Raw genomic sequence first — 18303 nt, 5'->3', positions numbered from 1 at the left:
TTATTACATTGTATAATTAACACACATGTAAAATACATAAATAAGTAAAAAATTATAAGTATAGGTAATAAGTAAAGTGAAAATTTAGGTAATCTTATGAAATTATGAGATTTTCCTTCGAAGGATCGCCTCGTCAGGATTATGAAAGGACGTTGGATCGAGTGGGCAGGATTCGCTAGGAATTAGGGTATAATAAGCAGCGGCGAGAACCAATGAAAGTACGCTACCTGTGATCCATTAATCTTGATTTTAATCAGTGTGCTAATTGCGGCCGTATGTAAATTAATTTTGGGAAAATTAGGGATTTCCGAGGATGAGAATAAGGAGATCTAGAAATGCGGCGTGAGCAGATTCTCGAACGAGCTCTCAAAATGTTTTCGAGAACGTATACAAATAAAATAAAATAAAAAAAGAAAGGCCTAATATAAAAGTAATTTAAATCGACCTGACTGGCAATATATATAACGTTTATTGTTATTCTATATACTGGCGAAAAAAAAATTTACTATTCTGTCTAATATAAAAGATTAAAGAATAGAAAAATATCTATATGAAAAAAGTTCAAACAGAACTTGAAGACAAAAAAGTAGCATATAATATCTTCGCGTGACATTTAAATTCCACAGAGAGGATTAGCGGCTTCGCGGAGGATGCAACCCCCCAATAATCCTCGCTTAGAGTCACCGAAGATCCAGCGTACGATTTTAATATTTCGCAACTGGAATTAATTCGCGTGCGCTTCTTCTCTTCGCAGTGAATTAATTCACGGGGAATAATCGGGTAATTAACGGAACACTAGTTTCATATTTAATCGCGAATTGATAATCACTCTTGCATTTTATTAAAATTACATTGCTTAAAATGCTTGTATATATGTTAAATAATTTATTCATAATTTTAGCACATTTTTTTAAATATATTCAAAATGTTTAGAGTTCCTTAAAAGTGCGAATTATATGATAACTTTTATTGTAATTACAGAGATCTGTTTTTCTTTACATTTTTTTTATAATCTCTTATATGAAAACTTATGTGTTTTATATTATAAAATTTACATTAATATTTTTATCTTTATTACGCTTATAAATAAATATTTAATTAAAATTAATTATTAAAAAATTATTATTTTACAACTATAATTGTTATTAGTACACATATGATTAATAATTACATAATTATTTCAAAGTAACATGATATATATATATATATATATATATATATATCCTCTTCTAAAAAGGGCATGTCATATTTGAAAATAATGAATAGAAAAATCCACTAAATTAATTCGAACTTAATTGGTTATTACTGTAATTAAATTAATAATTATAGGTGAATGATAAAATGAGTTGATATCTGTTCGAAAGAATTGATGTCAATGCTGCTGTTTTTTTCGAACAACCGTTTTTTTTGTTTTCTAATGTCGGGAAGTCTATTCATGCGTGCTCGACGCAAGTGCGGCAGTAATGTTCTTTTTATGAAATATACACATGAGTGTTTTATGACGCGGGATAGCAGATAAAAATTACCGAGAAACTCGCGTAATGTCTTGTGAAAAGTTAATGGCTTTCGGCGCGGTAACGCTCGCTAAAATTCTATTGTAATTAAAGAACATTTTCAGAGACCAATTCAGCAAATGAAATCGAGAAGAAATTGTCGAGAAGACACAGGTGGACCGACAATAATGAATGCGGCTAGCACTTTCCGTTAATATTTCACCAGTAACGTTTTAAAACTTTACTAATTATTCACCGAGATAAAGCAATTATTATTTTTGGTTGAATTATTAATTAATTATTTATTGTTAGTAATTATTAGCAGTTATTTTAATTCTAAAGTAAATCGATCTCTGAAAAATTTGCATCGACGTTTTTAAAATACCGGTGGATTTATTTATTAATGGATTTAGAAGTTCTCTTTAAAAAGAAATATTTTATTTTCAATTAATTTCTTTTTCCGTAAAAGGCACGTACTTGTCCGGGATTTAATGTCCGCAAAAGTCTTTTAGTAAGGATCTTACTGCATTTTGAGACTGATGGCTGAGAAATCTGCAAAGTAGGATTTAGTAACTTCCCAGGACTCTCCGGACGTTGTTACATTTATTTCTCCGCCGCTGTACTTCGTCTTCCATAAATAATGCGCTTTAATACGTCGTATTTTAACGTGGATCCGCTCGTTAATTAAAACGAGTTTATCGTGCGAGCGTTGGAAAAACATTTTCCACCCGTCTCTTTTCATCCACGCGCATCCCCGATCCCCCGTCCCCACCCAAGTTTGCCGTTTCATTTTCCTACGATAGATTAACGAGTCCGGATGCAGTTATGTCACTGTCCGCAATGCTAGTCTGATAAATTATTACAGTTTCTCTTAGCAGCTATACACAACTGGCGTCGTTTCGCCCTCTATTATTTAGGGTGCAATTTTCGATCCTGAAGGGCGGAATAATCTCTGAGTTATGCGCCTAAGGCTTTTAACATTCAATTCGATATTAGCTCAATTTTTTGGACTCTGACAGAAGGGCTTTAATTTAGATCTCCAAGACTTTTAATAGCTGCGAGTTAAAACACTGAGAAAAAGGTTTCTTTATGCCAATATATATTTGGTTGACACTTTTTTAAAATATTTATTTCAAAAAAGCAAACGAATTATATTTAATATAAATGAATGTTTTGTTGGTATTGCTAATTTACTTTATCATTCATATTTGTGTCAACTCGGCGATATAGTTGACATGATGTATTTCATACAAATGTGTGTAGATGTTGGATCAAATAAAGTTCGTTCTTTTGAGTGAAACGAATGCGATTTGTTGAGCCAACTCTATATTTCTTAATAGATAAGAAATTTTGCTAGCACAACCAAACAGCGCGGGCTCGCGTGGCGAGAAAGTTCGGCGCGCGCCCGCTACGTGGCTCATCGCCGGCTAATTCTCTCGTAAGAAAAGTTCGACACTGACTGCTATATAAAGGGCAGCCCAGCGGGGCTTTCTCCAGCGTTCTCTAGTTCGCCAGTCAGGGCGTGCTTACTAGCAGGGCCTCTGACATAACCAAATATATATATATATATATATATATATATATATTATATATATATATATTTACAAATTATATAACTACAAACGTCGACGCGGATTTCCAAGAAAATGAAATTATTTACTATTCAAAAATATTTAATTGATGCAAAAAGATATTATTTTGTACCAGATTCAAATTCCTTACCTAATAATAAATCCTCCGTTAATGTAACAAAATATACTTTTGTGCCAAAATTAGGTAGTTGTATCGCGACAGTATTAGTCAAAAATAATGGTCACACTGCAATACGATAATGTACGGAAAACTCTACTTATCTGAGTAAAACTTTTGACTGAGCTTGTACTGTTTTTACTGTTTTCACTCGCGTCAGTAATGTCAGTATATACCATCGAGATTAACTCGCGACACTCGCGTTAGTATGCTATCGAGGTTATTTTGAATAAATAGAAGAAATAGAAGCGAAAATATCTGTTGAACATTACAAAGGAAGATTAATGAAAAAAAAAAGTATTAAAGAAAAGACATAAAGCTTTAGCGGCAATGTCTGAACTATATATATATATATATATATATCTAATCTTCATATGCGCAGTGTTGCAAGATTTTTACAGGTTAGCTGTCGTATGCGTCCACCGCTATGAGAAATTGTGTACTTTGTGTAACAATTGCTTCAAAACTAAATAGATAAGGGTCTTGTACTTTTGTAAGAATATTTTTACAAGTCTCTTTTGTCATCTCTTTGTTTTTCATTAAAATCCTATGAGTAGTTTGATCGCTACAATTACAAACGTGATATAGGAAGCCGTTTTCGTCCTACGATACATGTAAAAAGTGCTAAGTTTGATTTCCATTATTTCAACTTTGGTATAGTCAAGCTTTTTCTACTTGCACGTGTGTGTAGAGCGTGTTTACATTAATATGCTGTTCAAATTTTAAAAGATTCCTATGAAAATGGGTTTTGTGACACAACTACCTTAACTATTAAGAAATATTCAATTGATGCAAAAAGATATTCGTTCGTGCCAAAATCAGATTCATTAACTATTAAACCTACATTAATTTGGGGCAACAGAATATTCACTATTATCACAAACCAGCAAACGATTGCATTGATTCAACAAAATATTCGATTCGCCGTATCCAACCATGACATTTATTATCTGTTAACGAGCCTTATTTGGTCCAAAGAAACCTTTTTCTCAGTGAAGGCCGACAATTTGTCCGCTTAACTCCAGATTTTTTTTCTACGGAAAGGTCGTAATTTAAGGAGTGATGCTTTTGATGGTCATCCATCCACGAAAGATCGACTAATTTAATATATATCGGAATGCCGAGGTTAGAGATTAATTGACCTATGTGCCGTGTCTTATGTATCCAGTTCCATATTGTGCTATATATTGTAAGTACTACATGCACATATCCGCCGCGCCACGGCCTGCGAAATGTATTTCGCAGACCAGGTGCATCGGGATGCATCGCGATGCGTGGAACCGCAAAACGCAGACCGTTACGCTTGCATCTCTCTCTCTCTCTCTCTCTCTCTCTCTCTCTCTCTCTCTCTCTCTCTCTCTCTCTCTCTCTCTCTCTCTCTCTCTCCTTTTCTCTCTCTCTCTCTCTCCCCCTTCCTCTTCCTCCTTCCCTCCCTGCCTCTCTTCTCCATCTATCTATCTATCTATCTATCTATCTATCTCTATCTATCCAGTTGTATATCTGTCTATCTATCTCTATTTGATCTCTCTGTTTATATCCTTGTTCTTTAGACACCACGATAACCCACACGGGAATTCCGAAATTTTAGCCTCGTAAAGATCGACCCCGCGAGTTGTCTTCCGAGAATTTACCTCGGCTTTTATCGGGGCACTCGGGCTTGTCGAGAACTTAATTAACGTCAGTCGAATTCGGTCAGTTCGGACTCGACCCCTTCTACCTTATCTCCTTTGCGTCTGAGAGTCGCGACCGCCTTCTGTACGATTTGTCTTGCCGCTGTTTGCGAAACACTCGACGCGTTTCTGCTACTCGACGAAAATAGACGAGTGAGTCCGATTTTCCTGACGTAATTATTTCTCTTTTTTGACCCCTTGATTTCTCAATTAATTTCCGTAAATTTTTCATATCATTTATCTTTAGGCTCTTGTGTTTAATAATATATTATTATTTTATGCGATATTGACATTGTGATCATATACTAATTAATTTAATTTTGATTGATTTGATATTTTTTTCATTATCGATTCTTAATTCGGAAGTAAGGGGGAGTTTCGAGCGCCGTTTAAGGGTTAATGGGGAATTCAGCCCCACGGGGCTTACGACGATTAGTCTTTCCCTTCGACGAGAGACGCGGACTAATTGTGCAGATTGCCAATTACGCCAATTCCGCGGGAGACCTCGTATTACCGTTTCAAGTTGGTACTTGCTGGAGAAATTGTCGTGACGAGACGAAAGTTGGATGAAGTAATGTATGAATATCGAAAAACACATTAAGTGTATACAACTAGATCTTTGCTCTTAAAATCATTTTACGAGAAATTATTATTTTTGTTTAATTTTTATTTTATTCCAATTTCACATTCTAATATTTAATGCGTATATTGTCAATTGTAATAGAACATATTGTACTCTACATATTCATTCCACGTTATTCCAATTTAAATCAAATCAGATGGCTATCTTTTATTTAAATCCTACATTTTTATTATTAGGTTTTATCTCTTAATTTAATATTTTTTAATTTTAATTTGTTTTTTTTTTCATCTCGATAATTAACTTTCTGAAGTTTCATCTTTAGGACGAATGCATTCCGTGGACCCAATCGTCTTCTCGACGGGCGTAACTTGTGCTACGCGTTAATGAGTAAGTATAATTAATGCCGTTCCGGTTGTAACATCAGATAGAGGAGGTTTCCTCGAGTTTGCGAATCTGAGCGAATCCAGATGTCGTGACTTCGCGAGGTCAATTAATCTCGATCGATTTTGGCAAGGTTTGCTCGTCTTAACTGCACATTATTTAACTTCTCGTTATCAAACTTAATATTGCAATTTAACGAGTTTTATATAAATGATAATTAAGAGTTTAATTCTACGGAGAGATTTAATCCATCTGGCAATGATTCATTCTATCCCTTATGTTAAAAAGTATTTTTGTAGGAACTTGACATTTTTAATATCTAATTTTAAATAAAAGAAATAAAGGAATTGAGTTTTAAAAATATCCAAAGATGATAGATTTTCTATATATATGCTCTCTAAAAATCGAAGAGTGAAATAATACTCAAAACAAGTGAAATGCAAGTGTAACGAAAAGTAAAAATCGAGCCTGTGCACTTCGAGTGATTCGCCACTCTAAAGAAAAAGTAAAATTCTGCTCTATTCGAGTGAAATCGCATACTAAGGACACTCTTTTCATGTGCAGTGAATTCATTCCTTGGTTCCATAGGAATGAATTATGTCACTTTACAATTGTGAGTGGAAAATTTTACTCTGCTAGAGTCATTTATCAATCGATCTTTAGTGAATCGTGATTTACTATAGCTTCAGAGTGAGATTGTATCGCTCCTGTAGAGTAGCCACTCTAAAAATTTGAGTGAAAAATTCACTCCCTTACCTTATGAAACCATAAGATTTAGAGAGTGCGATAGGTTCTTTAATATCGAAAATTTGTTGTAAGACTCACTTGGCGATATTAAGCATTATTAATATTGATACAATCGAATGGAAATTGTGTGGCATTATATCGCCTATTGGTTGATTCTTTCTCGGGAACAGTCGGCGGTAAAATGTAGCCATTTCACGTTTAAATGGTTTCCGCGAGGTCGACGTCGGGACAAGCCGCGAACGATAGAAAACTAAATAATTAGCGTGACGACGGTGAACGATCGGCCGAACGGACGATTAATGCGGCGACGAACTACAATTGATTTTCTGATTGGGGACGGCCGATGGGGAAAGCTTAATAAGGGGGAAGGCGGGGGAGGGTTGCTGGGGGGGGGAGGCTCGTCGTCGCCGTGTGTGTATCCATCATTCGTCTGTATATATACTCGCTGGTCTCCAACCACCGGCTCGATACAACGGCGAACCGTTCGGCGTCGGAGCCGCGTCACGCTTGCGCAAATTCGACGATCGTGTCTTTATTTTTGCGAACGACAGGTCGGCTGCTTCATTTCCTCTCTTTCTCTCTCTCTGTCCCTCTCGCAATTCCCATCTAGGAATTGCATCATCGTCGATTTTTCAGTCGCGAAGCTGTACCTACTCACGATTATACTCGGGATTTGCAATTATTAACTTGCGATACAATTGCGTGCATCAGGATCTGCAGTTATACGCGTATTGCATAATCGAATTCAGAATCGGCGAGACATTACGGAGTCATAGTACAATTCCGCGACAAGATTGACAATTATATCGCCACGCGATTGTGAGATCTATAATTGCCGAGCTGCGATACAACTGCAGCATGCATCTTGGATTCTGCAATCACGTGTTTATTTAATTATTATTAATAAAATTGTATCGAGGATTGTATTTTAGGGCTCCTTCAGGAATTTATGAAATTTTGAGTTGGCGGGATCTCTTGAGAATTCTTATTAAAAAGAAAGGAATATCGGACACTGATGCATTCCGCTAAATTAGGGTAACTCCGGTATATCTACGCTGCAGCTAAGGAAAACTTAATTTATCGAGTATTATTTACTATGTTTAAGGCAAATAAATTATACCAATAAAAACTTTATACTGTCTATTACTATAAAAAAAATAAAAATATGAAATATTCATTCTTTGTATTTAATAAAAAAAGAAACCCTTGCATTTTTGTCATATATCCCAGAAAGGTGGGTTATATGACATTAATGGGGTGAAATATACGCCTTATAAAAAATTACAAATAATGTTTATGAATGAGGCAATAAAATGTCATAATATGTTATAAGATGTGTGTAAGAAGTTTATTAAGATATAAGAATGATAAATAAATTATAAAATTGAAGAATTTTAAAAAGAAAATAGAAGAGCGATAGATGCATTAAAGATTATTGTTATACGATCCAAAAAAGAAGGAAAAAAAGAACATATAGGAGATTTGGAGTTTTACAAAGTGTCTGTACTATGGCATAAATCCCGCATGCTAACTTGCCGTATATTCTAAACAGGAGGAATATTATACAAGATATTAAGTTAAACAAAAAATACAAGAGCTATGCACTTGTATTTTGCTGTATTCCATTATTTACTATCCCTCTACACTTATGTATCATGAAATAACCATTAAACCTTTTACATTCTCTACAGTAATTATTTTACGTAATAGGTCGTAACACAAGATCGCGCTTCTTACTACGGTGAGAAATCGATTTAACTCACGACAGTTTCGTTAATATTAACAGCAAAGAACTGAAATTACAACACAATACTAATATGGCGTAAAGGCACATAACAGAATAATTGCGAGCAAGTACCTTAATTCCTTATATTTTTCTGACATCTGCGGCGTAAAACCCCGCGCGGCGTAAATACCGGAGTTACCCTAATTAGGGGATAATGAGAAGAAGCTTGTCGTATTTCTTTAATTATTGCGCGGCGATTTACACGCCGGAAATGACGAAAATATCAAGGGATCTTTTCTCGGAGATATTTTTCTCTCTTTCGTATACATCGACGACACTGCAACGTCATTAATGAATCTCTATCGATCATTTAATTTGTCTTGTCGAACTCGGATTCTTTCCTCATTCTTCGATAACTTTTCACTCTTGACACACTTTTCGCATGAGCACCGTTTTCATTAATAATATAGCTTAATACTAGCAAGTTTTTATAGTTATACACGCGCACGCACGCACGCACACACGGACACACTTCAACAATCTACGCTCTTGATTGTAATTATAATTAAACGCACGTTATTCCGTTTTTATTTACAAATTCCTCGTTACTCCGTGCGGGATTTAATTAGGGAGATTCAATTGGGAATTTAATTAGTCTGTGGTTGTTTATCGGGTGATTTTGCGGTTACAGGAAGCGTGTTTGGAAGTACTATGTTACAGTTTACTTATAGTAGATTACTAGTCAGATTGTTCACTCGCGTTTCGAGTTCTCGCGCGATTAAGCTATCGGAAAGTTGTTTCTAAATACACGCAAAAGATGTTCGAGAAATAGTACATTTATAAAGAAAATTATCTAAGAATTATTAAAAAGCGTTCAAGCGCATAAAATATATTTTTTATTATAATAAAATATCAGCTTTGGGAAGAAAGTGATAATTGAACATGGAAAAATATGTTTAGTATTAAATAGATAATTATTGAAAGTAAAAGTTAATAATAAAGTAAATAAAAATTAGTGATACAATTTAAAATTATCTCATGATTATTTGAGTTATCAAAAATAATCCTGGTAAAGGATCTGAATTTTGTTCTAATAAAATATTTTTTAGAAGATACTAATTACTTTTAAATATAAAACTACTAAAATAGGCGTCATTATATATATTACATATTATTGTATATTGATATGTGATTGATATGAAGTATTAGTACATACATTTAGGAGCTGTGTACATATATATATATATATATATATATATATATATAGGAGGATTTAAAAAAATATTTTTAGTTTGTTAAAATTAATATTGTATATGAAACAGGAGTCATTAATATGAAGAATTGATAGAGAATTTTTAATTCGTCAACAATCGGCAACGCTATCCACACACACACGCACACACATACAAAGAATATGCTACTCAGGCCCTTGTTACAACGTTTCTCGAAACTATAGCCAATCGCGCTAGTAAAATAGCACCATTCGATGAGCTCGAATTTGCCCTGATTGTCTCTTTATAATTCTCATCGACGATTCGCGCATCGATCTTCATTCCCGTCGTTTATTACACTCTGCTGATGGCGATCCCCGGTCTCCCGGGGCTCAGGGCCTACCTAGGCGGTCGCCACTCTTCATTTCGATACCTGCAGAGCAGCACCTTCTTGAACGCCTGGCGGAAGACCTTGTTGAAGATGGTGTAGAAGATCGGGTTGACCATGGAGCTGGCGTAGCCGAGCCAAGTGACCAGGTCGAAGATTTTGCGGTCGATGCGACGCTCGCAGTCGGGGCACACGGCCGGCACGAGGTTCAGCACGAAGAACGGCGCCCACAGGATCACGAACGTAAAGAACACCACGCCGAGGACCTTCGTCGCCTTCTGCTCCAGCCGGATGATCCTGCCGTGGCGGGAACTGTTGCGCGAGATCACGCTGCTGTTGCGCGAATGATGGCTGCGCACCTGGCCGCTCGAGTACCTGAGCAGATTTGGCGACGACGGATTACTCTGGTTCAAGGTCACGTTCGCCGTGCCCATCGCGCCGTTGTGCGCTCGCATCGTTGCCGCGCGTCGCAACGGCATCGCTCTCGCGTTAGCGGACAGCAGGGTCCTGGTGCTGCCTGCAAAGGATTCGAGAGGTTCGATTCACGAAAATGGATGAGCTTGCGGGTAAAAGGATTGCCGCTGTCGCTTCAAATTGGAAATTGTTGTGAGAATCTTGGGGGAAGTTCGGGATTCTAAGTGATGAAAGTTTGGTTCGTGAGGAGAGGTATTCAGATGTGCGAAGATTTGAAGATTCGAGCGTTAACTAGCGCAAGATTAGAATCTAAAATTCCGGGATCTATATAGAATATAAAGATTATAATTTAATTACTCTTAGATAAAAAAGTATCTCTATGCATGGTAATGTGCAAATTCTTAATACTAAATAATTTAAAATTTATATAATACAAAGCTGGAAATTTTGGAGATGTGATGTTAGGAATACTTACCGAATTTCTAAAATTAATTAATCAGATAAACAAGTAATCTAAGAATGTCACTCTTTCGAAATACGATACAAAAATTAAAAAAAAATTAATAATTTTAAGATGAGAAATCGCAGACATTTTTAATCCATGTTAAGAATCTTAAAAATTAGCGAGCACGTCAAGTTTTACAGTCTTAAATCTTCCAGGATTAGTCGTGCGAATATCCTGCACGATCCTAGGAAGGCAATGATCAGAAGCTTTTCGTGACCATGAATCACGTTCTTCTCAAACGAATCTCTCCATTTTTCCCCAAACTGTAAAAAGAGGGTGATCGAAGCGAGCAACTGGGGGAATCGTGCAATTCCGTTTTACTCTCCCCTCTTTGAGACTCGATCTAACCGCTTTCACGAATTTTCTCACCCTCTCTCTCTCTCCCTCTCGCTCATTCTCTCTGCTTCCTCAATTTTTAGTGGAACGTTATCGGCACGCGATGGCCAAGAGAATTTCCCACAGGCAATTATCGAAGAGCTATATAATCGAAAACTCGCGTTGTTGTTTACGTCATCGTCACTCTTATCGTCACGTACCCAGGCTGGAGCCTCGCCTTCCGCTTCGCCACGTGACCACGGAATTCGCGAGGGTCAGCTGCTCGTAACCTTTGGCACCCTCCGTAGATCTGGCACTGTTGTTTTTACCCAGTATGCCCATTTCCGGACCCTTATTGTTGCCAATGGGTTTCGCGGTATCACCTGGAAGACTCATTTCCAGGTTTCTGTTACCGATAGGCTTCATGGTGTTGCTGGAGACAATGACAATCTCGCTCGACGGTGGCGGTTTCTTCGAGGATTCCCCGAAGTAGGGACACGTACAGGGTGGCGGTAGCGTTATCGGCCCTTCCGGTGCTTTGTCATGACATTTTTTGCGCGTCGAGTCGTCCTCGCCTTTGCGACAGGACGACTGCTCGTGGAAGCTGAAGGACCTTTTTCTGGGAGTCTTCGGCGAGCCCAGAATCTGCATCGCCCTCTCCAAGTGGGCCTCGTTATAGGTCGACGCTCGTCTCCGATGCTTCCAAGGACTCGCGAAGTCTTCCGCCGATAGACTCGTTCTCGAGCAGGACATGCTACTCTCCGTGCTTTCCGCACTGCTGGAAAATAAATAAAACTTGTGCTGTTAATATGTATTTATCATTATTAACACTCATTTTTACATGATATTGCAAAGTAAAATTGAACAAATTAAAATATTAATATCAAAGATGTTAAAAATATTATAAAATGATTATTTATTATAGCAATAGTTTATTATTAATTATAACATTAAATGATAATGACAGTTATTACTTAATATCATAATAACAATTATATGTTACAGAATAATTAGAAGAATTTGGTTTAAGTAGTAATAGTTTATAGATGGTCAGCCAGATTGAATGTATCACGTGATACGAAAAATGCACCTTGTCGCAATCAGAGATTTTTCGAGAAGTTATTGAATTAAGCAAATGAAACGTTTGTAATTGAAAAAATAATATTTGCAGTCTGTTGTTATTTCACATTCAACATCAAACTTTTTATTATCCACTGTAAAACCGAAGAGAGAAACATTTGGAAGGTTTCACGCGTTAACAAGGCTTCTATTATCAATTGTAATTGATTTCAAAATAATCCCCGTTGCGATAAAAAGGTATGAACGTTTTATTGAGGGATTAATGCACGATCCTGTTATTTTATCACGCTCAATAATCTCTCTGCTGTTATAAATCAAACCCAAGAGAGAAAGGGAATATTTGAAAAGTTTTAACGCGCGACAAAAGCTTTTCTTATCAATTGCGAATCGAGTCGAAAATAATCCGCCTATATATCGCGGACTAAATCTGCGCGAACGAAAGATTGATTTGCCGAATCCTTTATTATCCGGCACGGGATAATCCTCTTATTGTTTCACGCGAAATTGTCACTTGAAGTCCGCTGAAGGGAGAAAATATTTCGATATTTCTGTCGCGAGCCAGCTTCAAAGGAATCTACAAATATCGCCGTCACGAAATGCGCATACGTCTATTGTTCCGATACGAGCGCGCGAGTCCCTTTATCATTTGATACGCAGAATCGGTCAGCCGCATGCAGCTGAAGAAGAAAAACGACGAAACAGAGGGAAAAAAAAGAAAAAAAATGCGATTTCATCCCATTTTGCAGTGTGGCGCGGTAATTGCGAGATTGGATGAGCTTGTGCGCGAGAGTGAAAGGGGAAAAAATTGCTTCCGTCCTTGCAAATTAGAGACACGCGAGATGTGCACCTGTACCGAAAACTTCGCCGACGGCCGTGGGATACGCGCGTTCTCATCGTCGACCGTTATCAGCCTGTTATTCACGTTGGTTACTTGAATGGCTATAAATATCTGTATCTTTGTTGCCAGTACTTTATTTGCTAACGAATAGATATCGAAACAAGTAGAAACTTGCACATTGTTTCCTCGTAGTTTTTAATTGTGCAAGTAGAAACTTGCACATTGCTTCCTCATAGTTCCTAAGTGTGCAAGTTTTTATTTTATTCCAGGTATAATTATCGATATTTATTTGTTTTGACTTCCTCATAGAGGAAGCTGTGTTAGCAAAGGTTCTGATTTCACATTTAACTCTTTTGGGGACTGCGTAAATAATTATGTACATTCACTAAAAAATACTAAAAATACTTGTCCATTTAAAAACTAAAACAATATGCAGATTTCGCCAAATTCAATACCAACCTATTCCTTAAATGATACTTTATCGATAAAAAAAATCAGCCCGATATTATAAATATTTGAGATAGCGATTTATTTTCAATTTTATTATATTTTCCAGTCTTTTCTACCCCTATTTCATATATAATTGTTTAAAATTTGGTTGATCAGATCAAGTTTTATAAAGCTTCTATGTATGTACGAATTCTTCGAAATTTCAAATGTGTGTAATACGAAATCTGATCAATCAAATTTTAATGAATTATATATGAAATAGGGGTAGAAAAAACTGGAAAATATAATAAAATTAAAAATAAATTGCTATCTCAAATATTGAGAAAGCGGCAGCGTAAAACACATTTTTCAAAAAAAGGAAAATCTGCATAAAATCTATACCGGTAGACCGATTTCAATAAAATTTGAGGAGGACCTACTTTCTATGATACTCTATTTGTGTGCAAAAATTCAAACTGGTATCTAAAAAATTGTAGAAGTAGATGCGTGTACAAAAATCCGTACACACACACACACACACACACACACACACATACATACATACTTCCGGACATTTTTTACTAATATGATTTTTCGACATTTTAGAACATTCTAAACCTATTTCCATCAAAATCTCGAAAAAAAATTTTTTCACCATTACAAAGCTTCCTCTATGAGGAAGCAACAATGAAGTAAAATCTCGGATTAAAAAGAAAAATCGGGGCAATAATATAATGATTGAGATAACGCGTGAGACTAGAACCTATATGAGACCAGCAATCTAGATTTTGGAAAAGAAGATAATGACATAGAGAAAAGTCACATTTTAAAGACGGAATTAAGATAATGGTGTGAAAAAGGACAAATAATAACGGAATAAGAATTTTAGATAAAAAATAATAAAATAATTTTAGGATTTTAAGAAAATTTCAGAAACTTAAGATTAAGAGCTCGATGGTTTCCGGAACAGACAGAATTCCACGATCGTTTATTTAAAAATTAAGATAAAATGGTTGTCTTTCTAATGCTCTCCCCTCCTCTCTGTTCCACTTGGTTCCACTCTTCACAGCGTTATCGGAGCGTTATCATTGTTGAAGATTGACAATTTTATCAGCGCTTTGGAAAATGCGTTGGCAGGGTTTCGGGGATAATTGCGAGGATCCTTTCGGAAAGAAAAGAGAAACGGATTGTCCTCGGAGTGGATTACGGCCGCGGTCTTGACGGCAATTGAGAAAAATATTGTCGAGGTAAACTGAAGGGGTCGAGAAAGAAGGAGTTCGGAGAGATGGCTTGGTTGAAGAAGAAACAGATGCATTTGAGGAAATGCATTTTAAGCAGTGAATATAATTTTGTTTTTCTCTGCTGTTATATATTGTAAATATTGGATTACTAAAAAATTGCTATTTTTATTCTTATTTTTATTAAAATTTATGTTAACCTATCGCACACACAATTTATATATTAATTTAATTAAATATATATTTCCTTTGATTTTTTTAGTTTGTTATTTAATTTTCCTTTTAATTAATTTCAATTTTTTTTATATATTAACCCTCCGTCATTCATTATTTTTTTATTAGCGCTGTCAGCCTGGGACTTTTAAGTTATGTTATTTTTATGTTCTAGGCTTTCAAAAAATTCAAAAAAATTCTGAGTTACTTGTCAACGTCTCTACTACAATATCCAATAAGTTTTAAAGCCAAATATTAAATCTAATTTATACAAAGTGAAATTTGAACACAAATGGGAAAAAAAAATGGAAATTTGTTTGAAAATTTATAACTTTGCAACAAATAAATGTTAACAAAAATGATTGTAGAGTTTTGTACTTCAGACTATGACCTTTCGAAAGAATGTAGTCTTATTTGGGTCGACTCCAAAAAAAGTATAATTATTTTAAATAAAAATAATGAAATTTTAGGGGGTTTATTTGCGCGTATGCTAAATATAGAGAAAAATAAAGTTAAACTTTCCTTTATTTAAAAATAAATTTTTATTATAAAAATTTGTTGGTCATATATAAAATATTATTAATTATTACTAATATAAAAAAATTAATAAATAAAAAGTAAAAAAGTATTGTGTTGTTCGGCGTTTCTCTCCGTCATTTTGTAAATAATACTCTAATGATAGAAGTGCTTTAATTAGCAAAAACTATTAGAAATATAGTGAAAAAACAAAAAGAAACATTTACTTACGCCGGTAAACACTAACGCCGAGTCATTGCTCAAACACGCATTGACTGAAACCGACGTCACCGCGGCAGCGAAACCTCTACTACCAACTTTTTTTAAGGGGGGGAACCAAACACCGCCTCCTTTTCTCCACGAAGAAATGCAAGAAAGAAATTTCACTTGGGCCTTTAAAGCTCCAGACGGATGACAAAGGGTTAATTTAAATTTTCTTACAAAATATATCTAATAAAAATTAAAAACATGCAATAAAAACAATCTTAATCTGCCTTGTTACTACTTCGTAGAACTTGAACTCTGAATTGAAATGCTACTTGAGAAAGCGTAAATATGTTACTAATTTTCCAATTTTTTAAAAGAAGCTTTTTATGAAAATTTTTATTAATTTTTTTAATGAGAAATCATTCTTCTTTGTACTACCGCAGTTGTGCTATTAGTTCTATGTGTATGCTAGCTAGAGTTTCATTACTTTGTTATTTTTAATATAATTTGATTTATAATATAACAATTGATGGAAAAACATCCCGAGGGAAGTCTTTGAATACTCTGCGGTTATTTAATTTACGAGATCGACAGAAAGCAACTCCCGGCTTCACGAAAGGCAAAGTCCTCTGCGCGCAATAGAGAGGTAATCTTCGTTTGATGCGTTCAGAGGCACGATCCTAAGTGCATTCCTTTATTAGAGGTTCACGTGGGGGCAAGAGCAGTTTACTTAAGTACGCGACCACGAGCGAACGAGCGAAACTCACCATTTGCGACCTCCCTCCCTCCCTCCCTCCCTCCATCAGTCCCTTCGCTCGCCCTTTTCGTTCCCGTCCGGAGGTTGGTCCGTTTTGCACTTTGAATGCCAACAGCTAAGTGCAATCCACTTTGAGGCTACCGTATATAAATGGGTTTTCTCGTCGTCGCGGTGACCTTATTTCTGACGCGTCCGCTTTCGCGTTTTCACGTGAGTCCCGCGAGGACTCAGGGAGCTTTTCGAGAAGTTCGCCGGATGGAATATGCAAAATTGAAAAAATCGCGAGAGCTGTGTAATCACGCGTGCGACTTTTATCCGTATATGTATCCTGAAAAGTGACGTATTTCATCGTTTTGTAAAATATATATCGATAAAATTGTATAAAATCAGGAATTTATTACTTTAGGAGTTATTTTTTGCAAGATTAAGTTACGTATATTTATTATTTGGGTAGAATTAAATTTTTCCGCCTTCTAAAAGGATTCCGTTGATCTTGCACGATCTGGGATTTGTTTTAACTTTTATGGCGGATGTACTCTTGGACGGAGCTTTAATATATCATAAAGCCAAAGGGGACTTGCTCCGGGATTTCGTTACTAATACGTCCGTTAAGTGCAAGAGTAAAGAAGGGAGCTGGGAAAGGAAGCTGCTGCGCAATCTGAAATATTGCGATCTAATGATTGCACAAATTTACTTTGAGAGATTTTTGTCTTTCAGTTTGGTATCCGATACGATTTCGCTCTCGCGCTCTTTGCAAAACTTTTCCGGCCGTTTGCGTCTTGAAAATTTTGCGTGTTTCGAATTGTATGGATAACTCGTTTTCCAAAGATTTCTGCATTTTATTGCAGATCTTCGCGCTTCGCTACTTTCTGAAAATTCGAAATTATCTCCCGAAGATCTCTTCTGCATTCTCACTCTTTCTGATTTTATGAAGTTTTATTTTTTGTTCTGTTAATTATTAAATTCTTGTATTTTATTTTTGCGAGGTATTGTTTGTCGTGTTGATTTGTGATTTTTCGAAACGCGTTTAAACTTTAAACTTTAAACATACTTCTTAAACGTTCAAAGGGGAGCGGGGTAGGAAATCGAAGACGCGCAGGACAGCAGATCGGTGGATTATGATTGAAACATATTTTACTGCGGTAGGTCGGAGGAGTTTTAATATTCTAGTCGCACTCCCACGTTCTCATTACACTTTCAGTTTGCGTATTCTCATGGATCAACGCTGGAAGCACTAAACGACGTCAAATATAATTCCTCTCTCCCGCAACTCACTCCCTTTCTATCTCTCTTTCTTTCTCTCTTTCGATTCCTTGAGGAAGTAAGTGATGATCCTGTGTGTAAGGACATCCCAGGAAATATATTTTAGATTCCCGAATAATTGGTTAATTTTTTTCAACTGACATTTAATTTCTAAAAATAAACTAATATTTTACTAAAAATTCTTCTTAAATTAGAAGTAATAATTGTTGATTTTGGAAGTTTTGTAGATTTTAAAATTATCCGAATTAAAAATATAAAATAAAATTTCTTATTCGACATATGTATTATAGATATATTTTTTACGACAATATTAGCGGGTTTATAAACTCGGAATGTAGGGTAACTCCGGTATATATGTACGCCGCAGCTAAGGGAAACTTAATTTATCGAGTACTTATTACTATGTTTAAGGCAAATGAATTATACCAAAAACTGTATACTACTATGTCTACTACTATAAAAAAAATATAAATATAAAATATTCACAATTCGTTGATAAGTGTTCGCTTAATATAAACAAAATTTAAATAAAGGGCTTGCGAATTAGCGAGATATTTGTGCTACATTTATTATATTTTAT

At 35.6% G+C, this 18303-nt stretch overlaps 2 protein-coding genes across 9 annotated transcripts in view; one reads left to right on the top strand and one right to left on the bottom strand.

Annotated features, from left to right (window-relative positions):
* Positions 1-18303, top strand: part of Rpn2 (Regulatory particle non-ATPase 2) — a 62557-nt gene that overhangs the window by 28521 nt on the left and 15733 nt on the right. The window lies entirely within an intron of this gene.
* The window catches only part of 5-ht2b (5-hydroxytryptamine receptor 2B), a 100925-nt gene continuing 86514 nt past the window's right edge, over positions 3893-18303 (bottom strand). For 7 of the 8 annotated variants that reach the window (XM_077420954.1, XM_077420962.1, XM_077420956.1 and 4 more), the window contains 2 exons: positions 11404-11960; positions 3893-10465 (listed from right to left, as the gene is read on the bottom strand). In XM_077420954.1, the coding sequence (XP_077277080.1) occupies positions 9960-10465; positions 11404-11960 (1063 nt within the window). In that variant the 3' untranslated portion in view covers positions 3893-9959. The remainder of the gene's footprint in view (positions 10466-11403; positions 11961-18303) is intronic. The other variant, XM_077420961.1, reaches the window with a different exon arrangement.

This window comes from Temnothorax americanus, unplaced genomic scaffold (genome assembly GCF_048541705.1).
Source record: "Temnothorax americanus isolate GAGA-0224 unplaced genomic scaffold, ASM4854170v1 Scaffold63, whole genome shotgun sequence".
Lineage (NCBI taxonomy): Eukaryota > Metazoa > Arthropoda > Insecta > Hymenoptera > Formicidae > Temnothorax > Temnothorax americanus.
Note: the sequence above shows the minus strand (reverse complement) of the source record. Positions and strands in the feature narration are given on the sequence as shown.